The sequence below is a fragment of the Gobius niger genome, assembly GCF_951799975.1.
Source record: "Gobius niger genome assembly, chromosome: 11".
Lineage (NCBI taxonomy): Eukaryota > Metazoa > Chordata > Actinopteri > Gobiiformes > Gobiidae > Gobius > Gobius niger.
This window is the reverse complement of record NC_136862.1, coordinates 33389683-33416431: the sequence shown is the minus strand read 5'-3', so window position 1 is coordinate 33416431 and position 26749 is coordinate 33389683. Positions and strand designations below refer to the sequence as shown.

Genomic DNA, 26749 nt, shown 5'->3' with positions numbered 1-26749 from the left:
ACACGGCTCCAACACCACTGCACCAACAAACGGCTGAATTCACAATGTTCAGGATAGTGTTGACTTTAGGGATGGAGTTCAGTGATGAGGAAGGAGCCATAACAATATTATTAATATTCCGTAGCGTGGTAGATGGATAACAGAGGGCTGGGGTATTCATGCTTCTTTAGCAGCTTTGGTTACATCTTTTTTCATTTAAACACAGTGAGTGCACTTTTCTCAAAGTCTGCTATATTCAAATCATATAATAATAATAATAATAATAATAATAATAATAATAATAATAATAATAATAATAATAATAATAATAATAACAATAATAAACTCTTGGCTGTGTAGCTTGTAGCCACAGCTGCTGCAGGTGCAGCAATCGTCGATGTTAGCACGGTGTGAATCAGCCATTTTAGTAATTTATCACATAAATGTGATACTACTGTATACTTCACTGACATCCAAGGTCCTGTCATAATATTAGTCCTGTGCAAGTGACGGGTCGTTCTGAAATGATCTGCTGATCTTGCTTAACTGTTTCTTTTGCAGGAGGTCCATATCCACAAGTTTCTTTTAAAAATCCACCAAACTGAAGAAAAGATTCTAATCTACTGTGATCATCCTCAAACTGTGCTCGAGGTCATCACTTCCAAGCCGGAACTTCAGGAGAAAATAAAGAGTGGTGAAGGTAAAGTCACACTTCTGAAGGGTGAAGCTGACCAGGACACCGCCATTGCCACCCACTTCCCCTGCACACTCCTTAGAGATGGAGAGCTGGTCACTTTGATCGAGGAAAAAGAACGGATGGAAGTGGGAGATAAAGGAAGGTTTGACTATTCAGTGTCTAAGGATATGCACTATTATGTTGTGCACATTAAGACAGAAGGAGGGAGGAATACAAAGCTCTGCGTTTACGGGACAGGAGACATGACTCTGAAAGACGCCATTGAACGGGACGGACGCTTTGCAGAGTTCGGTGATTTCAAACTCGAATACGATGACAAGGAAAGAGTCACTGTATTGAGGAGTGATAAAATAAAACATCATGATGGACAAACGTTCAGGATTAGAATTGATAGAAACACTCCAACAAGAGCAAACGAAAGTCCTGCAAAGGAAAATCGTGAGATATTTCCAAAGGAAGCATGTGAAGCAGCTTTTAAAAGCACCGGTGAAAAAGAGGACGGCGGAGCTGAGACACCCCTCAGTATAGAAGAGTTGGCTGCACCCAGGGTGATTCCTGGTGAACCAGCAGGTGGCAGCCAAGAACTCAATAAGGTTGTTAGACATCTATGTGACCAATTTCCAGAATTTGAGGAAGCATCTCTGGGGGACAATTTAAATGAAATACTTGAAAAAGTTGACATGTCAAAGGCGCAACAGACATTCAGTGAAATGTATAGATTGGAAAAGCTGTTTAAGTTGGGCAGGTCTGTTTGCAAAATCAGAGTAGGTAGCACTTACTGTGGAACAGGTTTTGTGCTGTTGAAGCGCTATGTCCTCACAAATGCACATCTGTTTGATCCAGTTCTTTACAACGACAATGTGCTGCCACACATAACCATGACTGCAGTGTTTGAAAGACCAGACCAAGAAAACATAGAATTTAAAGTCTGTAATGTATTCATTGACTACGATAGAGACATGGATTATGCCGTTCTGGAGCTTGTAGTGAGTGAAGAGGATGAAAGCGACGTTCCTCAAGGGCTCATGAAATACAGCTGTGCGATGCCAGAGAGCGGAGAGGCGTGCCTTATTGGACATCCACACGGAGAAGTAATACAGGTTGACCCCACCTGTATGATCGAGAAGAGGAAAAGGGAACATGAGGTCAATGAGCATTTACACCAGTATAAAGATGACACCATGATCGCCTTCAAGTCAATCCGTGATGATATCAAACGCCAAGGCATCGATCGTGTTATTTCCCCATTTGGCTCTGAATATCACAAATGGGGCTCCTACCACACCTACATGGACCGCGGCTCCTCAGGCTCCCCGGTGTTCGATGGAGAGTGCAAAGTGTTTGGTATGCACACTGCAGGGTTCACCTTCACGCTTGGCCAAAAAAAAGGCAGTGTTATAGAAATTGCCCGTCCAATTCTATTGATTTTGAACCGGTTTGTTGCAAATCTTAGAAATAGGGATAATACGGACCTTCTGAGGGCAGTGGAGGAGGAGTTGATGGGGAATAAGTATCGGAAGGAAATTCTGGGCAGTGAAGAGCCCATGGAGGAAAGTTAATGTAACATGTCGTCCGTGGAGCTACACGAGCCGCATTTACGTGTTCAGTGGAAACACGTAATGTCTGTAGTTGAATTAGATCAGATGTTTTACTCAATAACAATCAAAGAAGAGTTGGTCTTCCCATCACTAATTATTAGAACTCAAAAATGGTTTGGTAACCTCAGTGACCTTTGACCTCCATACACAGACGAATCCAGTCCTGAGACAGGGGAATTTAAGGAGGCCAATTGTAAGTGTTTCTCCTCTTTGCATCTTCTCTGAAGAGTGGCAACATGGGAGCCTCAAAACAACTGACCTGAAAACAATGATTGTTCAACATCAGGAAACAGAAAGCTGTGTCAGAGATTTAAGCTCTCAGTTTACACTGTGAGGAACATTGTGAGGAACTGGAAGACCAGAGGCACAGTTCTGGTTCAGGCCTGAAGTGGCAGACCAAGAAAACTCTCAGATAAGCAGAGGAGCAGGATGGACCAGCTCCGAAGACCTACAACATCATCCTGCTGCAGATGATGTCACTGTGCATCGTTCAACTATTCAGCTTTTCACTTTACGCGAGGAGATGCTGCATGGACCAGCCTTTTCTCTGCACACGCCACAAACGGCTATGCTGAAGCACATTTGGACAAGCCTTCATTTTGGAATAAGGTGCTGTGGACTGATGAAACCAAAATAGAGTTATTTGGGCAAAACAAGGGGCATTCCAAGAAAAACACTTGGTTCCATCATGCTGTGGGGCTGAGTGGCCAGTGCAGGGACTGGGAATCTTGTTAAAGTTGAGGGTCACATGGATTCCACTCAATATCAGCAGATTCTGGAGAACAATGTCCAGGAATCAGTTGTTCCGGGGCTGGATCTTTCAACAAGACCGCGACCCTAAACACTGCTCAGAATCTACTAAAGCTCAGGCAGAGGAACAAGGACAACGTTCTGGAACGGCCATCTCAGTCCCCAGACCTGATGATTATTGAACATTTGTGGTGTGATTTAAAGCGGGCCGTCCATGCTCGGAAACAAACCTGACTGAACTGGAGATGTTTTGTAAAGACGAATGGTCCAAAATACCTTCTGTCAGAATCCAGACTGTGATTGGAAGCTACAGAAAGTGTTTAGAGCAGGGGTCACCAACCTTATTTCAGCTCAGGGCTACTTTAAGAGCATTAAGTTGTTGGAGGGCGACCAGTTAAAAACAAATCCTAAAGACTTAAACGTACACTGTTCACTTATAGGATATTGACCCCATATTATATTAAAATAGCTTTATTTTAAACTCATACCGAGTCACAAGAACCGAAATAACTGTAATTTTAAGAATTAGATTCAAGAAAATGAAGTGTTTTACACTTTAGAAAAAGTCCCAAGGGCTACTGGACATGCCCCAAAGGGCCCCTGGGTGCCCGCGGGCACCACGTTGGTGACCCCTGGTTTAGAGGCTGTTCTTTCTGCAAAAGGAGGATGCACAAAATAATGACATCATTTTTTTTCTTTTGTGGTGCTTACATTTATGCACACTTTTTATATAGACTACTGTTACTTAGAGACTACTGTTACTTAGAGACTACTGTTAACCCAATTATCTGGATCATTTTTTGCAACGATCTAAACAAAAAATCTTTGTTGGAGCAAGTGAAAGGGATTCTTTAGGGTCCTCTATGACAGTCCCAAAATCTGAATCCTACTTACAATCTACTGGAAATATATGTTTATATTTATTTATTTCATTTCCTGATTTGATTGATTAGATATCAACTTGAAACTTTTGCTGTAGATTACTGATAAACATGGGAAAAGCGTAATGCAAGGTGTCTCTCATTTGATGTTTTTTATTTGTCTGAATTATGGATTGAGCTAAGTTTAAATGTACAGGTTTATTTTGTGACATATTAAATGACTACTTCAGAGAGAATCTTGTTTATCTGCCATTATGCTGTTGTCTAAAATGAAAGCTTGTACTGTATTGTGCGTAAACTGAAAATTCCAATGCTGAGGTTCGCGGTTGGTTTGTTTTTCTTGTTCCGTTTTATTACTTGTTTTGAATGTCATAGCTATGAAAGTTCAAATGCTGTAAACTGATGTCGGCTGCACTGTCTACTGTTTGGGATTTTGTGAAAGCATAACTTTGATGAAGGCCAGAGAGACCGAAACGTTACTGCAATAAAAGCCACGTAAAAGAGAGAGAGACAGTGTGCGGGAGCTTTTTTTCAAGTGAAGTGAAAGCATAACCAAACATTGAGCGCAAACATACCTGTTCCTCTTCCAATAAATGTCTTTAACTATAGCAAGTTAGCGACCAATGTGTGACGCTTCAATATATCTGCCTTACACTGAGAGTTTGTCACATTATATTACCATTGGTTCATTTCAAATTTAGATCATCCTATTTCATAATTTTAGCCTATGTTAGCCTAGGTTACTAGTAAATATATTTTCTATAAGGTCTTTCTTTTTTTTATCATTACACAATCTCTTACAAAAGAATTATATTTAAAAAAAAGAAACATTTATCGTGTACTTCTAGCTTATTGGCTCATAGTGAAGAAAGTTATTATTTTAGATCCCAAATCCACATTTTCATCCTATCTTTTGAAATAATGGACAGGTCCTCCAGGCCTTATGTTGCATAGGCCTGTCATAGAAGGGCCTAATCTTCTGAATCATTTTTTGCAACTATTTTTTCTTCTTCAGATTGGTAAGGGTCCTCTATATGACAGTCCCAAAATCTGAAACATACTGCCATCTACTGGAAATATGTTGTCAAATTAGAAATTATCCAACCGGTTCCGCTTTTCACTACAAAGACATGCTTTTTGGTTACAATTAGTGAAGAGGTTATGGTATAATTGTCTTCTGTTCTGAACTCCATCATCATGAATCTTTTAAAGTCTCATATTCATTTAAAACGAAAGTGAAAGCCTAAAGGCCATTTTGGATTCGATCTGATACCAAGTAATATCTGGGGCAAAAAAGTCGATATCGATCCCATACCGGAAGTATTTATTTTTTTGTTCATGTTGCATCAACAGCTGAACAAAACAGTCTTCTATATTCTGGCTTACATGAACACCAAAAAGAGCCATTTAACACGACAGGTGCTTTATAGCAAGTCAAAAATAAAAATATAAAATATACGGGTATAACGTATAGAGGTCATGTAAATGCGGGAGTGCGGTGGATCGATCCTGTCCCCACCTCCATTTCTTTTCTTTTTTTTTTTTGACTGGGAACCCACTGGGAAAAACATTAATGCTGATCCGTAAATTCAGTTTATTTGGACATTTTAAAAACTGCACAGTTATCAATGGTGCTAAGAATCATTATCATTAACCGTGAAATGCTTCTGTGTTTTGAAACCAAAAATAACACTTGAAGTCTTTCTCGAACCACGAACCCTTGACATCGCAGTCATGCACGTAACCCGTTAGGCCACGTAATATCTACAATAATTTACAAAATTTCAGTTCATGTCGTCTATAATCGTAATGAGTACAATTAAAAAAAAGATCATTAATGTCGAAAATTTGCGTATTTCAGTTGGTTGGAATGAATATAGAGCAATGTTTGAAACAGATGATGTCGAAAACCATCCGGAAAAAGAATATGATTTTCAAATAAAAAAATCTTCCCAAAACAAATCGTTGGTTTTCCTCAAAATGAATGAGAAATATTGATATAGACCTATTAGGACTCCACTCCTGCCACACATAATACACAGGACCATTAATTCAGCCCAAAGACCTAGAGGGACCTAGAGACCATTTCAGGGACCATCAGGGACCACTCGGACCAGTGCACAGCGCCCCTAGAGGTCATGGTCCGTAATGGTCCGGACCGGTCTTTTAATATTCACGGACCAGACCACACTTTCGGCTACAACCGCTGCTGCCCCATGATCATGATTGTCCACTCCCCATACCTGCCTTCACCAGATGAATGGTCTATTTTCACTTGTTGCAAATGACATGTTTAATCCAGCGAAGTTCCCTACTTACTGCTACAGTAGATGTCTGAATCTGAAAACTTCTGCAAAAAGCAGACTCCCTACTCCTCCGTCAACAACACTTTACATGCACAACACATTTGCCTGTGTCCTTACCCGCTCTGCATCGTGTCTCCTCGCTGTTACGCTAAAATAGCTCCAGTATTTGTTGTCTTTTTTGCCGCGCCGGGCCGGGCCGGGCCGTGCTTGTTCTGTTTACTGTGGACGCGGAGAGCGCGTGGAGCGAGAGCAGATTCAGCACGTGCAGGGGAAAAGGGGGCGGGGCTGACGCCGGTGCTGCTGAAGGAGGAAAATAATAATAATATAGTATTATATTAAAAAATACATAAATATTAATTGAAATGAAAGTATCGATATTTGAGCTTGAGGATCAATGCTTAAAAAAAGAGCCGCCTGGATCGAAATATTGATATTTTGGTATCGATCCGCCCATTCCTACTTTGAACTAATCTTCCCGCTCTCTCTCGCGCGCGCTCAGTTGTGTCGGCCCTAAACGGAGTCAGCTGAACTCACTGTCCTCAGCACAGGCTGCATTATCGTGAGTATAGCCTACATAATCTCTGTTTGTGTGTGTGTGTAAAATCTCTGTTTTTAGAGTCCTGTCTTTTTGGGGGTAATAAATGCAGTTTTTAGTTTACAGAACAAGGCCAGTTCCAAGTCCGAACATGGGGAAGAAACGAGGGAATTCGAACAAGGACATAAGACATTTTTTCAGTCCATCAAAACGCAAAGTAAGTGATTGACCTACTTTGATATAATGTAGCATATTATTGTCATGACTTTGATTTTAATTCATTCATTATTAATTAATGTAGGCTTGTTTGGGTTTTGATTTTTTTTTGTGTGCAACTGTTTAGAACTTGCTAAAAAGCGTTTTATATTAATAGGAAATGGATCCTGAAAAGGGAAGTGGAGACGCCCATGGAGAGGAGTTGAACAACCAGGTAAGATCTACTGGTACTAATAGTTTTAGCAGTTTGTTAGCCAGTTATTGCTACTTTATAAGAGACAAAGAGAAAGAGGAAAAATGATAATATGAGCTTAGTGAGGTTTAGGGATTCTATGGCTACAATTCAACCTTCCCAGGAGAGGGAGACAATGCAGAATAAGTTGATGGACACTGTTTTGGCGGCAGGAAACGGTGAGTCATGATAGTCTGCGCGGGCACCGGAGGAGTGTGTGCTAGCCAGCTAGCCAGCGAGCCAGGGCATGACAGGAGGATGACTGTGTCCCAGGACAGGCGGCAGCGGGGACGACAGAAGTGTTGTATGAAGAGTAGCCCAGGTGTCTTTCTGAGAACGTTTCACTTCTCGCCAGGGGCGTAGCACCTAATTCTGGGCCCTGGGTACAAACGATCTTGGTGGACCCCGCTCATATTTTATGTTCTTTAACCACATAACAGTGACAATTTTACAGTGCAGTTCATTTAATTTCTATTAGAACATAAATGTATATAGCCTAACTAGGTGAAAAAATTGGTCGACCATTTATTTATTTTTTTTATTTTTTTGGGTCACTTTTTGGTTGAGTTTTTGTCACTTTTCGTTGAATTTTTGTTGAATTTTTGTTGAATTTTTGTCACATTTTGGTTGAATTTTTGTTGAATTTTTGTCACATTTTGGTATAGTTTTTTGTCACTTTTTGTTGAATTCTTGTTGAATTTTTGTCATTTTTTCGTTGAGTTTTTGTTGAATTTTTGTCACATTTTTGTTGATTTTTTGTCACTCTTTGTTTGAATTTTTGTCACATTTTTCTTGCGTTTTACATCCTTGTTTTCTTCTCATTTTTTGGGCTGTTTTGGTGCTTTTTCCCCAAGCATCTTTTTGATTAGGGTAAAGCCAAAATGGAGAAAATGGGATCCGTTCAGGTGGGAGTTAAGAGGTTAAAGGGGTGTCAGGGCCTGAAAATTCATCCATCATTATTGTTTGTTTAAAATTCTGTGTAGCAACCGTTGTATTTCAGCCCGGCTGTGTTTGATTCTTATAGCATCCATTATGAGGAAACTTAGAAAGTACAATACAGAACGCTTTTTGCAGCACTTTTAAGGGCCCCCCACCCTGCACTGGGCCCTGGGTACTCAGCACCCTTTACCCCCCCCGTCCGACGAGATTCACTGAAAGCAATTTGCCCTACTGGGTTTACAAAGTAATTCATATTCACATTTATCACATATATTTTAGCCTCTTCACAGTGAGGCCTTTTCCACAAACAATAAAATCATCTCATCGCTGCTATTTTGTTGTCCTTAGTGATGGTGAGTTGAGGCCCCATGAGGCCTTGAAGCGTTTAGCAAAGTGTACTTCAAGATGATTCATTTGCTCTACTGCCCCATCATGTGGACAAACAAGTGTAATACATATAATGTGCATCAGGAACCAAAATGGCAAATGGACTCTTATATAGCGCTTTTCTACCTTTATCCGGCCCAAAGCGCTTCACAGTAAGGAACCAGTCACCCATTAACATACCAATGTACAGACACTGGAGGCAAGGAGGGTGAAGTGTCTTGCGCCAGGACACAATGACAGTGTGCATTTGCGGGAGCCCCGTAGTAATAAACTGGAACACATTAGAAAATAGAAAATAAAACTGGCAATTAATTTGACTCTTTCATTTGCTTGTTTTTTTGTCCAAACAAAGTGAAATTAGTTGTTAGCCTCTTATACCCGCTGTAACCGAGCGCATAGTCTCCAGTTCGGCTTTACCCAAATCTAGAAGCTTCAGGACTGGTGCTTACATCCTATGGGCCAGTGTAACACCTCATTTGAAAACTAAGTCCTACAAAACTGATCTAAACTGATCTTTTTTGTCCCTGTTATCGTCACTTTTTTACTGTACCTTCATGATTTGTTTGTTACTTTTTTGTTGCTCCTTTCTGCCTTTTTTTGACACAGTGATAGAGCCAAGCTGTATCGCTACAAATTTGACGTAATCTTATACACATAGAAGGCAGAAATAGTCAATTGTTTTGTTATGCAGATTCTATTTCTATTTAGATACACATTGATAAAAGGAACCTCAAATGAATGGACAAATCAAATAATAACAAAAGACAGAATGTTAAATTGAGTGCACAGCTAACATCCTAAACATCCTTATCCAAGTAACAAGAGTGTGTTTTTAGGACAGAAACATGACGCCAAGACGATCAATCCTTAAGGTAACACATGCTCAGTTTGCTTTGACAATAATTTCCTCTAAATTTCTTGATAAATACCTTGTAAATTCTGTTTCAGGATTTGAATCCCAAACCAAAGATAAAGACTGAGGAAGCTGCTGGGTCAGAGGTGAGCATAAATGATACTCCCTGAATACACTGAGGGACCAATGGACCAACTTTCTATTTTCGGATACTGAAATGCTCTGTCTGGAGCGTGAATTTAACTAAATTCGAGCACTGGAGTTGCACACCTTGCCATACACAAAGTCACTGGAGATTGACACCTTCCACGGTGACTACAGAGCTAGTAGCAGTCAGGCCACGCATTCACACCAGCTGCCTCTGGGCTGCACCAGACGGCAAAGGTGAAACGACCACTCGTAGAGCCTGGTGTCCCGGAGCCTCATTCTAAAGTGACATTGTACATCCCAGTACGGCGTACCACTGGCAAATCTTTTAACAGAACGCAGTACTGAACAGTACCAGCATACTTTCATCCTGGACCTTAGGCTACCCAAAAGCTTATCTTCATGTTTTCATTTGACTAACCGCTCGTGTGATGTTTCTTTTGCAGGTAGTTCATTCTCACGAATTTCTTTTAAAATTCGACAACTCTGACCCTAAATACACAATCCAGTGTGATCACCCTCAGACCGTGCTACAGGCCATCACTTCCAAGCCGGAAATTCAGGAAAAAATTAAGTGTGAAGAAGACAAAATTGTACTTCAGAAGGGAGAAGCACATATGGGCACTGCCATTGCCACCCACTTCCCCTGCACACTCCTTAAAGCCGGAGAGCTGGTCACTTTGACAGAGAAAAAGGAAGTGGTGGAAACGAGAGATAAAGAGGGAGACTATAGCGTTTATCAGGATAAACACTATTACATTGTGAATATTGACATAGAAGGAGGGACCAAGAGAAAATCTAAACTGTTTAAGAGCAGATGCATGAAGAGCTTCTCACAGGTCTGCGTCTATGGAACAGAAAACATGACTCTGAAAGGGGCCATTGAACGGGATGGACGGTTCATGGATTTTGGTGATTTAAAACTTCAAGATTTTATGAAAGGCAAAGTGTACGTATTCAGTTATGATAAAATATCACAACATGATGGGAAAGCTTTCAGGATTGATCCTAAACACACAAAAAAAGCAAGTGAGGCATCTTCTAAAGACACAGATGAGGCAGTTCCCCAAAAAACAGGCGAGGCAGCTTCTGAGAAAGCAGGTGAAACAAGTGACACAGCGGAGCCAGGCCCCAGTTCAGCAGGTACAGTAGCTATACCCACAACCAAGTGGGTTCTTGTCAGTGATGTTTTGAAAGAAAACCAAGCTTCAGATTGCAGTAAAAAGGTTGAAGATATCTATAAACTTCTGCGAGCTCAGTTTCCTGAACTTAGGAAACAATTATTGAGTCGAAGTTCAGCTAAGACTTTGAAAAAGACACTTCAGAAAGTGGACTTTGGAAAGGCCCAGCAGACTTTCAGTGAAGTTGGCCGAGCTAAAGAGCTGTTTAAAATGGGAGATTCTGTTTGTAAGATCACAGTAGGAAATGTTTGTGAGGGAACAGGCTTTGTGCTGTTTAAACGTTATGTCCTCACAAATTCACATCTGTTTAACAAAGTCATGTACAACAACAGTGTGCGTCCAGACATAGACATAACTGCTATGTTTAATTATGAAAAACAAAATCAGACAAATACCTTCAACTCTAAAGTCAGGAACACATTCATTGACTATAATGGAGAGTTGGATTATGCCGTTCTGGAGCTTGTAGTGAGTGAAGAGGCTGAAAGTCTAGTTCCTCCAGGGCTCATGAAACACTGCTGTCCGATGCCAGAGAGTGGAGAGGCGTGCATTATTGGACATCCAAACGGAGAAGTAAAACAGTTCGACCCCACCTGTATTATTGAGAAAGAGAATAGGATAAACGAGGTCAATAAGCATTTACAGCAATTTGATCAAATCACCCTCATGTCAGTCGAACAGGCGATCAAAGGCCAAGGCATACAGAGAATCCTGTCCCCACCAGATCCCATTTACAAACAAACGGCCTCCTACCACACCTTCATGTTCCACGGCTCCTCTGGCTCCCCAGTGTTTGATGCTCACTGCAAGGTGTTCGGTTTGCACACAGCAGGGTTTGCTTATGGGTTTGGTCCAAAAAAAGAAAGCGTCATAGAATTTGCCCGACCACTTCTATTGATTTTCCAAAAGTTTGTAGCCAGTCTTAAAATGATGAATAATACAGACCTTCTGAGGGCAGTGGAGGAGGAGTTGAAAGACAATGAGTATAAGATGGAGATTCTGACCAGTGAAGAGCCCATGGATGAAAGCTAACTTTGACATAGCAAAACTTAAAATTGTGAATTGTTTCATGTATGAGGAGCAATAAATATACTTTACATACAGTATATGTAAATATACTGTATCCTTTTTATTCAAACTGTATGGACTTTTTTTTTTGCAAGCATTTTAATGTAATTTGTTATGTTATTTTTGGATTGAGTTTTGTTTATTAAAATGATTTGTATAATTTGTTACTGTATCATTGTTGTTTTGTTGTTTTGTTTGTGTGTGTGTGTGTGTGGGGGGGGGGGGTGTCTTCAAGGACAACGGCAGAGGAACAACATGCAATATATAGTCTTAAAGTTTTTGGTTACAGTAGTACTCAGTGAAATTGTATTTAGTTACTGAATACTGAATACTTGCCTTAAAAAGTATTTTGTAATGCATTCCGTTGCTTTGTCTAATCAGACTAATGTATTGTGTATACGTTGAAAACTTATTTGAATATTTTCACATTGATTGTCATATTTACATAAAAATATGGCATATAAATACAAAAATGAAGACTACAATTGCTGGAACTGGAACACCTATATACATTTATATATGTTATAAACTCACTCACCATTAATGAGGAACTCTTTAACTCTTGGCCAGTGGAGCAGCAGATACAGCATCATATGAGCTGACACATGTGTAGTATTTGTGAACTCTGGCATAAGGCGTTTAACATTAAAAGTTCTTATAATGTTGTGCAATATGGAGCTAAAGTGTAATGATTGAATACTGGGATGTATTTCCTTGATATCTGGAAAGTAACTATTCTAAATACTCTCCAATAAAAGTGTCACTTTACCAGAATACAGTTACTCACATTGAGTATTCTAAATACGTGTATTTGTAGGTACTCCCCAACACTTCGTTATTTGGCTTCTCGTTTCTGAATTCTAATCATAAATCAAAGTTTCATATTCATTCAAAACGAAAGTGAAAGACACAACAACAAACTGTTCGCCATCTCTTTCTATTCTCCCTTTAGAGTTTTTTTTTTTTTTGGTGACAGATTTTGTGATTCCTTCTCATGCTAAGCTAACCATCGAGGGAGTATTTGTTGTTTATATTTATTGTACTTAACAGTTGTACCGTAGTGCGCATGTGTCGACCCACGTAGACCCGCGTGACCACCACAGCGCCGGTCACGTTCCCGCTTTGAACATATCTTCCCGCTCTATGTCTCGCGCGCGCTCGGTTCTGTCGGTCCTAAACGCAGACATTACTCACTGTCCGACGGCCTCAGCACACTGTACGCTGCATTATCGTGAGTATACAATAATAACTCTGTTTTTAGCGTCATTTCCCGCTACCTCTATTTAGTTTAGTTTATTGTTATTTATTTGACAGCATTAATCAGCAGATGAAAAGATGCTTTGTAGCTAATTTCCATCTGCCGTCCCCGAGACAGACAATTACAAAACACTACAAAAAGCATAAAAAATACAGTTCATAATATTTACAGACAGTATTTACATTTATATACAATCTTAAAAAAAGTACATTTATTAAAAGGAAAGCCTGTTCCTCTATAGTCTATACCCCGACCCTTCTCAGATGTCACATCTAGTTGTTGCTGTTGTTGTTTTCTTTAATGCTGACATGTTTGATTTCCCAGAAAATGTTGTTTCACAGTCAGGCAAAATCGTTTTAAGTCTTTGCATAATTTTAGTGCAGTTGGAAGTTTGTTCCATTCAGAGATAGTTTTAAAAGAAAATGCAGATTGTCCTAATGCAGTTTTTCGTTTTGGTCCATTGGCCTCTGACTGTTGTTGTTCTGACTCTGATCAGATGTTAATTGGACAAACTTTTTTAGTGGTGGAGGTGCCACATTATTAACAATCTTGAATAGTAATTTTAGATTGGCTGATTTAACTATATATTCAAAATTGAGCATTTTATATTTGGTCAATATTTGACAGTGATGATACTGTGGTGATTTCCTCTAGAATCCTAAGTGCTTGTTTATAAAGAGATTCTAAAGGTTTAATTGTGGATTTGTTGCTTGTGACCAGCCTGATCCACCATAGAGTCAGTGAGGTCATATCATTGCATTGAAGTACGTTTTAGCTCCTTGTATTGTCAATGACATTCTTATAGATTTAAATGTAAACAGATTATATTTTATTGTATGGCAGACCTTTGTGATGTGTTTCTTAAAGCTTAGTTTCGAGTCTAAAATGATGCCAAGGAATCTGAACTCACTTTAGGCCAAGAAATAAGGGCAAGTTGTAACACTTCATATTCACAGTAGGTCTGTCCTAAGTCCAAACATGGCGAAGCGTCGAGGGACTCCGAACAACAGGGACATAAGAAAGTTTATGTGTCCACAAAAATGCAGAGTAAGTGACACAGTATTATTATGTAACTTATAAATGTACAAACGTATAAATAACTTGTAAATTATGTTGGATTCCCTTCCTCTGTGACTCCTTTCGTGTGCCATTATGCTGCCTATTTTTATGTGATGTTTTAATTGTCAATGTTAGCAGAGGTGCGTGGAGTAGCTAAAATATTTACTCAAGTAAGAGTAACTTTACTTAATTATTTGACTGAAGAAGTGAAAAATAGTAAACAAAATAGAGTAAAAACATAAGGCTACTTCAGTACAACGAGTAACCTTTCGAGCGTAAAAGTCTGATTCATAAAACAAAACAAAACGTGAACTGATGTAAAAACACTTATATTTTTTAAAGGAAATGGCAGTAAAATGTATGAAGTATATGAAATGCAAATTACATCTATTTTTGGTGACACATGAATGAGTAACTACAATTTTTTTTTCTCCAGTAAGAGTACAGATACCTAATAATAGCCTATTATTCAAGTTGAAGTAAAACAAACCATATAGTAAAGTCGCTCTAAGAAGTACAATTACTTCAGATGGTAAGTACATGTATATAACTAGGTACTAGGATACTCGTCTCTGAATGTTAGCTCGTTCTGCCTTTCATTGTTATGTGTATTTGGATTTAGAAGTAGTTAAACAAGTGTTTTGTTAGGTAATGGATCCTGAGAAGGGACGTGGAGACGCCCAGTCACAGGGAGAAGAGTTGAACAATCAGGTAAGATTAGGAGATTTTCTACCAAAGGTTTGTTAGCCTATTGTTACTACTTTATAGGTCACAAAGCCAAAGAGGAAACTGGAAATAAGTTGCCAAATGCCTGATATTTCTGGCTACAATTTAACCTGCCCTTGGAGATGGAGACAATGCTTGCAGAAAAAGCTTATGGGAACTTTTTTGGCGGCAGGAAACGATGAGTCAGGATGGCCTGAACAGGCACAGGAGGAGTGTGTGCCAGCCAGCGAGCCGGGGCTGGGCAGGAGGTGGTGCTAGGCTGGGCAGGAGGTGGTGCTAGGCTGGGCAGGGGATGAGGAGTGTGGGGCAGGTGCCGATGCTCTGCCTTGATGAGATAAATCACTGGAATCAATATTTTACATTCACTTGTTTGAAATGAAATACAATTTTACAAAAGATTTATTGCATGATCGAACTGAAATAAATAAATATCAAGTTGTGAACCTGTTCATAACAATGGCCAATAAAACAATTCTGATTCTGATTCTGAAGTGTGAAGAGCAGCCTCTGTGTAAGTATTTTAGTCTTCCCAAACACGATAGCTTCATGAACTTTGCAAGTGCCAATGTGGAGCTTCTTGCAAATTTGCTAAAGATCTTCATGAAGTCTCTTCCTTCACTTTTAATTACTATATATATAATATAATTTGAACCAAATTACAATAGAAGATTAAAAAAATAATCTAACTATAGGCCAAGTGCACTAGCACCATCTACTGGGTGAAAAGTATAATAACCTGTAACACAAAGTCTACAGTGTGCAATAAACCCCGCTGATTTAACTCCTTAAACCCCACCTAAACTGAACAGTTTGGCTTTACCCAAGTCAAAAAGCTTCTTCTTCAAGTGTCAAAATAGTGATGAAAACTAGACGTAAAGGAGAATGAAAACACCACAAAAAAAGAAACAAAATGAAAACAAAAAAGCTACAAAAACGTGATAAGAGTGTCAAAAACGCAACAAACCGTGATAAAATGACAAAAATGTAACAAAAGATACAAATAATCAACAAAACGCAACATAGGAGCTACAAAATCCAGCAGCCGGCAGTAGACCACAGCCATCTGAAAGTGGTTAAACAGGTGTTTAAAGATAAAACAGGCTTGTTACTGCTCAAACATGGTCTGTTTCTCTCATCATTAGAAACCTGTTCTCTGCTGTTTAGGTCCGTTTAGCCAGAGTAAAACTTTCTAACATTGTTGTTTTTCTAAGTGGTCACCAGAATATATTTTTGTGTGATCATCTTTCTATCATCTCTTGCTTTTACAACATCTGTCCATGAAACATTTGACCCGATATTGATCACTGTTTGTAGGAAGGAAAAACGGCTGATGGAGGCTCCGTACTTAAGGTAAAATATATATATTTTCAAAGACGTATATAAATCCCTTACAAAAGACTTCTGTTTCAGGATTTGAATCACAAACCAAAGATAAAGTCTGAGGAAGCCACTGGGTCAGAGGTGAGCATGAATGATGCTTTTGCAGAGATCAACTGACTCCCTGAAATCACTGAAGGAATGGAGCAGATGTTTTCAGGCCCCAAAACGCTCTCTCTGTTGTGTGCATGAAACCAAACTTAGGTTCTTCATGTTTGCATTTGACATAAACGGCTTAATCTTGTGACGCGTTTGTGTTGCAGGAAGTTCATTCACATCAGTTCATTTTAAAATTCAAGAACTCTGAGGACAGATACACAATCCAGTGCGATCACCCTCAGACCGTGCTACAGGCCATCACATCCAGGCGGCAAATTCAGGAGAAAATAAAGTGTGAAGAGGACAAGATCATACTCCAGAAGGGCGAGGCACGTTTGCGCACCGCCATTGCCACACACTTCCCCTGCACACTCCTGAAGGTCAGAGAGCTGGTCACTCTAGACATGAAAAATGAAACGATTGAAGTGAGAGATAAAGAGGGAGACTGTACCAGTGATGCAAACGAACGCTATTATGTTGTGAACATTGAGACTACAGGAGGAATCAATACTAGATCTAAAACACTGTTTAGGAGTAGCCTCATGTTAAAGTTCTCACGGCTCTGTGTTTATGGAACAGAAGACATGACTCTCAAAGAGGCCATCAAACAGGATGGACACTTTGTGGATCTGGGGGATTCTTTTAAACTTGAATATTTAACAAAAGGGAAAATGTATGCATTCAATGAGGATAAAATAAAACAACATGACGGTGAAACTTTCAAGATTAGTCTTGGAAAACACACTTCTAAAAAGGCAGACAGCGCCTCCTCTAAAGATACCGATGAGGCAGGTCCCCCCAAAACAGACGAGGCCGCTTCAGAGAAAGGTGAAACAGGTGACCCCAGCACGGCATGGGATAAAGCTAAAGCTACTCTGAACGACACGGCCCCTCTCAGGTGGATTCCTGTTAGTGATGTTCTGAAAAAAGAACGTGAATACAGTAAAGAGATTTATGAACTTCTGCGATCTCAGTTTCCTGAACTCAAGACACTACTTGAGAGCCGATATCAGGGCACACTGAAGAAGGTGAACTTTGGCAAAGCACAGCAGGCTTTCAGTGATGTTTTCCGACTAGAAAAGTTGCTCGATTTGGGCAGATCGGTTTGCAAAATCACAATCAGTAACACATGTGAAGGAACAGGCTTTGTGCTGTTTCAGCGCTACGTCCTCACAAATGCACATCTGTTCGATGGAGTTATTTACAACAAGAGTCTGCAACCAGATTTACAAACAACTGCCATGTTTAATTATAAAGAACCACATCAGCAAAACACACTGGACTTTAAAGTCAAAAACACATTCATTGACTATGATAGAGAGTTGGATTATGCCGTTCTGGAGCTTGTAGTGAGTGAAGAGGATGAAAGTCTAGTTCCTCCAGGGCTCATGAGACACTGCTGTCCGATGCCAGAGCGCGGAGAGGCGTGTCTTATTGGACATCCAAACGGAGGCATACAAAAATTTGATCCCACATGTATCATCGAGAAAGAGAAAAGGCAGGAGGAGGTCAACAAGCATTTACAGCAGTTTAGGAGTGACATATCGGTGTTCAGTTCAGTCAGGGATTATATCCAAAAGCAAGGCATTGAGAGAATTCTGGGTCCTCCAGACCCCCACTTCCATAAAGCGGCCTCCTACCACACCTTCATGTTCCACGGCTCCTCAGGCTCCCCAGTGTTGGATGCTCACTGCAGGGTGTTCGGTTTGCACACTGGAGGTTTTACCTATGATCTTCCAACAAAAGGCAGTGTCATAGAATATGCCCGTCCACTTCTGTTGATCTTTCATCAGTTTGTGACAAATCTAAAGAGGAATAATCCAGATCTTCTCAGTGCAGTGGAGGAGGAGTCCAAAGACAACCCATACCTGAAGGAAATTGTGAGGTGTGATGAGCCCATGGATGAAAGCTAATGTAACACTTTAATGGTATTTCATATTACTCTTGTTTATTCAGCCCATACCATCCATGTTTTGGCTCAGTTTAGGCTGTAAACACACCTGTAAAACCCGCTGACCTGTCACCTGATATTAGTGTGACAAACATGAGACATTAACCTCCAGTAAATGTCTGCTGTTCATAATTCTATTACATTCATTTACTGTGCGTCTACTTACTGGAATTTTTGTATTCAATTAATGCAACTTTTGAAATTATTTTTGTCATTAATACTGCACATGTATCCGTGTATCCGTCCTTGGATTCCCTGCATTTCATTGTTAATAGACTGAACCTGGGACTGTCCTACATATGTTCAAACTCCATCAATCATCCCTGGACCTGTTTTGAGTCATATTTACAGCACCTTGGATTTGCTAGCACACCATTAGCTAAAGCCTGGTTCACACGGCAAGATAATTAGGACGATTTTAGCCCCGATTATCACCTCCCGACCGGAATGGGAGCATGTATTTTCTATTTACCAATCCCACAACAGCCTGGCCAGCACAGTCATCCTCCCCAAACATCAATGCAAACTGAGAGGTGTGCACAAAAAGTGTTCAGAAGCCAAAGTATGTATGATATGTCCTTTGAAGGTGAAGGTTATTGTGCTTTCCTAACATGAATCATCTGAGGTCAAACGTGTGGCTATCTCTGACCTGCTGTGTTTATTTGTTCTGAATACTCTGTGGGAAAGCTTTATAGGGACGGACATTTTGTGTTGGCTTTGACTAAAATGTCGTTACTGGGTCATAAGTTCATGAAATATACGTATACGCCCTTGTCAAATGGAAATGAATGAATGTCTAATTCGATTTTTGCTGCATCATGTTACAATGTACAATGTTTTCAATTTGGGGCTTTTTTTTAAATTATGAATTTATTCTGTAATTCTGCTTTTCAATAAAGAATCTCAGCACAGAATGTATTACTGATTTTTTGTTTTTAGAACTTTTTTTTAATGTGGATCTTTGTGGGAAATCAAAGCTGGTTCAAACACTTTGAGTGAAGAAACATATGGATTATATTAGTGACAGATATTTTTGAAAATAGGATTCATCTATTTTAATTAGGACAATGCACATTGTTACAAAAGCATCACTGTAAATATGCCACAGATTGTAGCTAAAGCATTAGTAACCGAGCGTCATAGAGGGCAGGAGAATTTGATTTACATGACCTGTTTACTGGCACTGGATTATGATCTATTACCTTTGACATTAAGGTTACAGGTTTGTTTCACTTAGTGAACAAGAGACCACATAGAAAAATAGATAACATTTTATTTTACACTACCCTTGATACATTGTACCTTCTGCCAAATTAAGTACAGTATAATGTGGCATGTAACAATGTGTAATAACTTGTACCTAAAGTCTGTATTAGTATTTTATATAATGTAATAAGACATAAGGTCCTAACTCTAACCATAAACCCTAACCCTAAAGGTCATATGTCATACTACATTATGTACCACCAAAATACTAATACACATTATTCCATTGTGTATGTAACCATGTAAGTTTTACAGCTTGTTACAAAGCACATTACATTGTACTAAAGTTAGTTGGGTACAATGTATTAAGGTAGTGTACAATAAAGTGTAACCGAAAAATATACTGTTTTTATAGTTTGTTTAAATAATTGAGTTAGTCTTTCACACACACATTCTCACATGAATAAAGTTTGCAGTATATCTGGGTCCAAACCAGGAAGTGAATGCATACAAATATTCCAACAACACCCCAGACATCCCAATGTCAGTAGTAGCCAACCACAGGCCAGCGTCCACCATGCAAGGCAGTGACAAGAGGAGGCGTGGCGGACCATCGCAGAGGTACCTATGGGGTTAGTAGAGGAACAAATCATGAAATGAAATGGAGTCAGTATTCATTGAGCAGGACCACGCCTCAACCTATCACACTCCGCCCACCAACCACTCTTGCTTTCACCTAACCCCGCCTCTAATTACTCACGAGCCATTATACACCAAGCCAAGCCTCGTCATCTCAGCTTGTTAGAAACTGTCGACCCCGCCCTCCCTCCCTTCATGTCTGTTCCATTTCAGCAATGATTCTAGGGTGACCTACGCAGATAATTGGTTATGGTGACCAGGATAAAACCACCTCTTATAATCGACCTTTAAATTTCACAAAAATAGCAGCACGGTGGCTTGTCTCAGAGCAAGAAGTCGCTCTGAGTTAAGCGTTCCAGCGCCATTGTCAAATGCAGAGGACAAATTTCCCTACGGGGACAATTAGGTGCACCTTTAAATATCACCAAAGTAAAATCAAACAATTCATGGAAACCTGATGAACCGTCGTCACCTCGAGCCAATGAGGAGAGAGGCAGGCTGTTTGCTACTGGCTGCCTCGTCTTGCTGGGCGGGAGATACACCTGTGAAGAGATGAGTCACACAGAAAGAACAATGGCTCCTTCCGAAACCATCAGATTGCTAAGAGCTCTTACGCCAAACCGGATGTGCGTCAGCGTCCGCCATGGCAAGATGCTTCCGAATTGGTAAGTCAGTTAGGAAGTAGTTAGGAAAAGGAGCCTTGATGCTAACTATCATAGCCACTTTAGCATAGGGACCTCTGATGCTAACTATCATAGCCACTTTAGCATAGGGACCTCTGATGCTAACTATCATAGCCACTTTAGCATAGGGACCTCTGATGCTAACTATCATAGCCACTTTAGCATAGGGACCTCTGATGCTAACTATCATAGCCACTTTAGCATAGGGACCTCTGATGCTAACTAACCGGTGATTAGGAGCTATGTGCCATCCCACAAGCGCCCCCTCTCTCCGCACATACTTTACCGTAATATAAATAAACAGCAATAAGTGAAGTCACTTCACGATGCAGTTATACGGAGTTGACATCTGCAACACAGCTTCATAAATGGCTAACACACATGCTAATATGCTAACACACAAGCTAACCCGCGTTTGGATTGACTCACCCTCTGCTCCATCGCTGTTTACATTATGGGACTCGCGTTGGTTATAAAAGTTAATCCACTTTGATTCTGGCGAAGGTTCACCAAACATCCATCAGAGACAGTCACAGAAAAACACTATTTTGGTGAAAGTCGCTGAATCCCGGAGAAAAAAACAGCTTCTGAGAGAGTGGCCTCTTCTTGAAAAAGGTTGAATAAACTCCTCGTCCTCGTAGCCAAACGCGCTTCTTTTTCTCCGTGACATGATCGTCAGGTAAGAATAAAAAACAGGTGTGTCCAGAATAGATTATAACGAGCTCCATCTTCAGCTGCAGCGCAAACATGACTGATCTGTTCAGACGCTCAGGGATGTGTTTGTTTTGGCCACAGCTGACCTGGAAGCACTTCGGGCACATCCTTTTTTTTTTTTTCTCTTTGTTTCTCTCTTACAACAGAAATAATGAAAACGCTGTTTTACAAATTAAAATCAGGCCGTAAGCATAGAATTAAGACATTACATTACAGACGTCGAGCACGCCCGTTCCGTTGTTACGACACAACTGAACAGGTCAGTCGTTCACCAGGAGAGGGCGGAGCAGCTGCTCAGAGAGCAGGATTCAGGAGGATTACTGAGAGCTGCGTGAATGAAGCCACAAACCACTCTGGGGGTGTTTTTGATTAGGAAATAGCATAACAACATGGCTAAAAGCTCCAAAAAGTCGATTTTGCATGATATAGGACCTTTAAATGAGTGATATGTGATTAATTATGTTTGACTTAACAACAAATATAATTGACTAAAAATGTTTATCAGTTTAAATACATTTTCTGCTGAATACTTTTTACCTCACTATATTTTAGAGCCTGTGTTTGTACACTTTCTACAAAATATTTTTTATACAGTTTCTGACGTGTATCAGCAACAAAATTCTTCCTCAAAATAACTTTTAATCCTTTAAAATTTGTGTTTGGTCAGTTTCCCATAGACTTCCTATTGGATTTCGCCTACATTTGCCCCACTGTATTAACCTTTTATCACTCAGTACTGACTGATAATAACTGGACTGGGTGGTTACTTTTCCACCTAGTCCAAGCCGGTTCTTGTAAAGACATCATTTCCCAGTCAAATTACAGGTACGCCCAAAGGAGCCTCACCCTAACCCAACAGCCTCTCCAAAAAACCAAATCAACAACTCAAACTTCCCTGTCTCTTGTTGTATGTTGTATAAGAGTACAGATACTTGATTATAATATTACTCAAGCAGAAGTAAAAAGTACTGAATGAAAAAAACTACTCGCAAAAGTACAGTTACTTCAAGTACATACATATACGACAGAGGTGCCCAAACTTTTTGTCTCCGAGGGCCAAAATGAAAATGTGTCTGTGGTTCGTAGGCCAAACACGGCGAAGCAGTTGATAATAGTTACTTTATTTTCTTTCTTGGTAAACATTTGCATTTGATTCTGTATGCAAATCACATGCTACATAAAAAAAACACACATGTTAACTCTGGCAAAAGCCAAGTTTTAGTAGAACAAACTCAATTACTGTAGCAATATAGTGCAAAATGTAAACAACAACACCTGTATCTGCAGCACCTACAGTATGGCCTACACAATGGCAATAAAAGTTGGAAAAATGGGAAAGTTGATGTGCTACAATGCTCTGATAATTACCAAGACACTACAACAGTGTTTCCATAACTTTGCGAAAGGGGGGAAACAGCGCCCCCAATTTGACGCTGGTGGCCAAAAAGTGTACTGCATCCATATTTACCATTGAGAATGAATGATAAAGAGTTAGTATTAACCAGATGCGGCGCAAAAGTAGGTCACCCTCTGACGGCCCAACATAGTTGTTCCGGTGGGCCAAATTTGGCCCGCGGGTCCCACTTTGGGCACCCTTGATATACGACATATGAGGTCCCAAAGAAAACCTAATCAATTCGATGTGTGCAAAACAACGTGGTGTTCATGTGAGGAGACCTGGATGCACACACAGGCTTTGTTTTTGCATTTACGTAGATTAACCTTGATCAGACCAACATGACACAGGTCAGTAGTGATTGAAACATAACAAAGCACTTGGCCCACAGTGACGTGATATAAACATGGGAGCCAGCTGTTATGTTTGATGTTTGTGTTAAATCGCAGCATCTTGGGAGCCTGTGGTCTGGGACTGAGATGTTGGGTGGATAGGATTATTGTGGCTGAAGTTAATTCTGGAAATGTATTTAACCCTCGTGCTGTCCTAGGGTCAAACACTATATATATATATATATACTGTATATACTACTTCGTCGCTGCGTACCTCTGTTATCAAATGGTCTGAATTTTCGGATATACGTTAACATCCTTTTTTTTAATGAGTGATAGAAGGACTTCCTTTACATGCACATTTGAATTCACATATTTTTTAATAGTTATCGGGCAGCAGCTCATTCATTTCAATGGCAGTGTCCTCCATATCAGTGAATCCAGCTATATTTTTGTCTTTTTTTGTCATCTACATTTATAACAAGTGGATTCCAGTTCAGCTGTAGAAACATCTCAAGGACGAAAGGCAAGGAGCTGACCTCAGTTTTGAGTGTCATAGGAATACTTATGTACATGAGATAATCTTTTTTTGAATATACTGTATATACATATTAAAAAAAAAAACTCTTCCTCACCCTCCGCGGGCGGTCTCTTTCTCCTCCTGCTCGGGTCCTCTACCAGAGGCCTGGGAGCTTGAGGGTTCTGCGCAGTATCTTTGCTGTTCCTAGAACTGCACTTTTCTGGACCGAGATGTCTGATGTATTTCCTGGGATCTGCTGGAGCCACTCCTCCAGTTTGGGGGTCACTGCCCCGAGTGCCCCAACGACCACAGGCACCACTGATGCCTTCACCCTCCAGGTTTTCTCCAGCTCTTCTCTGAGCCCCTGGTATTTCTCTAGTTTCTCGTGTTCCTTTTTCCTGATGTTGAAGTCGCTTGGTATTGCTATGTCGACCACAATGGCTTTCCTCTGCTCTTTGTCACCACCACAATGTCCGGTTGGTTCATTACCATTTTGTCCGTCTGTATCTGGAAATCCCACAGGATCTTGGCTCGGTCATTCTCGACCACCTTTGGAGGTGTTTCCCACTTTGACCTTGGGGTTTCCAGCTCATACTCTGCACAGATGTTCCTGTACACTATACCAGCCACTTGGTTATGGCGCTCCATGTAAGCTTTCCCTGCCAGCATCTTACACCCTGCAGTTATGTAAAGCTGGATTGTCTCATTGGCCTCTTTGCACAGTCTACACCTGGGGTCTTGTCTGGTGTGGTAGATCTGGGCCTCTATTGCTCTGGTGCTCAAGGCCTGCTCCTGTGCAGCCATGATGAGCCTCTGTGCTGTGCTTTAGTCCGGCTCTGTCTAGCCATTGGTAGGATTTCTGAATATCCGCCACTTCAGTTATGTTTGGGTGGTACATGCCGTGTAGGGGCTTGTCCTCCCATGACGGGACCTCCAGCACCTCATCTTCTGTTCCCCATTGTCTGAGACATTCACTGAGCACGTCATCTGTCGGAGCCTTGTCCTTGATGTACTTATGGATCTTGGATGTTTCGTCCTGGATAGTGGCTCTCACACTCACTAGTCCTCGGCCTCCTTCCTTACGGCTATACAGTCTCAGAGTGCTGGATTTGGGGTGGAACCCTCCGTGCATGGTTAGGAGCTTTCGCATCTTAACATCTGTGGTCTGTATCTCATCCTTTGGCAGCTTATTATTCCTGCAGGGTATCTGATTACTGGTAGGACAAAGAGCAGAGGGAAGCCGTTGTGGTCGACATAGCAATACCAAGACTTCAACATCAGGAAAAAGGAACACGAGAAACTAGAGAAATACCAGGGGCTCAGAGAAGAGCTGGAGAAAACCTGGAGGGTGAAGGCATCAGTGGTGCTCGTGGTCGTTGGAGCACTCGGGGCAGTGACCCCCAAACTGGAGGAGTGGCTCCAGCAGATCCCAGGAAATACATCAGACATCTCGGTCCAGAAAAGTGCAGTTCTAGGAACAGCAAAGATACTGCGCAGAACCCTCAAGCTCCCAGGCCGACGGTAGAGGACCCGAGCAGGAGGAAAAAGAGAGACCGCCCGCGGAGGGCGAGGACTGAGGAGGAGTTTTTTTTATACAGAATTCATTATGATCATGATTAATTACAAATGATCATTCATAAGTTCATAACATTACTTTCTTCCATCCATCCATCCGTCCATTTTCTTCCACTTGTCCGTTTCCGGGTCGTAGGGGCAGCTGTTGGAGTTGCACAAATCACATTGCACCAGCCCCTTGTGGCTCCTCCTGCAGGTGGTGGGTCCACGGAAGGACGGCCTCATGTTTCTAACCTGTTGGTCTCTCATAAGTAGGGCTGGGTACTGTTTTTTTTTCAATACCACTACTTTAACAATACCTGCTTTTCGGTACCGGTGCCTTTGGTACTTTTTTCGATACCTGTGATGGCCCCCCCTGCTGGGCCTGTAACGCTAATGTTTGTTTGTGTCTATGAAGGTAGGCAGCAGGTGGCGACCGGGGTTCCCAGGGGGCCCGGTGTGACTTCCGGGTTGCCCAGGTAAAAGGGCCGGGTTTCCGCCGCTGTCTCTCTCTCTCTCGTCTGCGGCTCCGGGTGGAGGTCGACATCCCCCGGAGAGCTTGGACCGCTCCTCCTCGCCAGGCCACTCACTCTTTCTTTTTTTTTTGGACTCTTTAAATAAATGCCTTAACCACGGCTTAAAAACGTCATGGTGTCGTGTCTCCCCCATTCTTTGTTGCGGCTTCCGAGCCGGGTCGTAACAATACCTGTGTTATTTTAATTGAGTTAAAATAATGTGTATAAAAAGTATTGTTCAGGAGAAAGTCCAAACACGGCACATCAGAAAACAGGAGCAGCAGCGTCACCTGGAACTTCATGTTTTGAGCAGAATTCCCACTAAAGCCGTGATAAAACAGAGAAAGGACATTATTACCTCCTGAGCTGCAGGAACAGACCAGATCCACATCAGGACCGTTTACTGAAGATAAACTTTTCTAAACTCACTGAGCTGTTCCACAGTGAAAGCTCCTCACACGTCACAGATCTGTTACATAGTGAGAGCGCTCACTCTGTCACTGACAACGCACCATAACTGTTCCAAACATGGCTAATGCAGAGTGAGCCTCACCTTTTCCAGAGACAATCTTTGATCCCAAACGCTCTGGTGCAGCTGGAGTTTAAACAACAGCAGGAACTTCAGGAACTTCAGGCTCTGCGGCTAAAGCTAAAGCTAAAGGTAAAGGTAAAGCTAAAGCTAAAGCCCATGTGTTTGTTGTTGTCACTGCTTTTCTCTTTGTCTAAGAGTCTAGTTTCTTATTCAGTCCAGGCCAAAGTACAGTTCATTATAATTTAAGTAAGAATTCATGTTAAAAGGTTAAATAAGATAATTTAGAATTTCATTAAGTTCATATAATAGTTAAAATATTAAAAACATGCTAGAATTCATGTGCTTACAAGATTTAGTACGTATTGATAAAAAGGTGTACTGCCCCTTTAAGATCAGGTGACCTTACGTTGATTCTCTTT

General features: G+C 40.8%; 2 protein-coding genes across 2 annotated transcripts in view; both read left to right on the top strand.

Annotated features, from left to right (window-relative positions):
• Positions 1 to 6879: 6879 nt before the first annotated feature.
• The window catches only part of LOC306970051 (uncharacterized protein), a gene marked incomplete at its 3' end in the record, with an annotated part of 29332 nt that continues 9462 nt past the window's right edge, over positions 6880 to 26749 (top strand). Inside the window, exons 1-6 of the mRNA XM_079565877.1 lie at positions 6880 to 6963; positions 7120 to 7176; positions 16127 to 16162; positions 16223 to 16273; positions 16453 to 18196; positions 25702 to 25762. Of these exons, the coding sequence (XP_079422003.1) occupies positions 6898 to 6963; positions 7120 to 7176; positions 16127 to 16162; positions 16223 to 16273; positions 16453 to 18196; positions 25702 to 25762 (2015 nt within the window). The 5' untranslated portion in view covers positions 6880 to 6897. The remainder of the gene's footprint in view (positions 6964 to 7119; positions 7177 to 16126; positions 16163 to 16222; positions 16274 to 16452; positions 18197 to 25701; positions 25763 to 26749) is intronic.
• LOC306970706 (serine protease FAM111A-like) lies at positions 9366 to 11763 on the top strand (the record flags this gene model as incomplete). Its single annotated transcript, XM_079566734.1, has 3 exons — positions 9366 to 9392; positions 9469 to 9519; positions 9967 to 11763. 3 exons carry the CDS (start codon positions 9366 to 9368, stop codon positions 11731 to 11733), a joined length of 1845 nt encoding a protein of 614 aa, XP_079422860.1. The 3' UTR covers positions 11734 to 11763.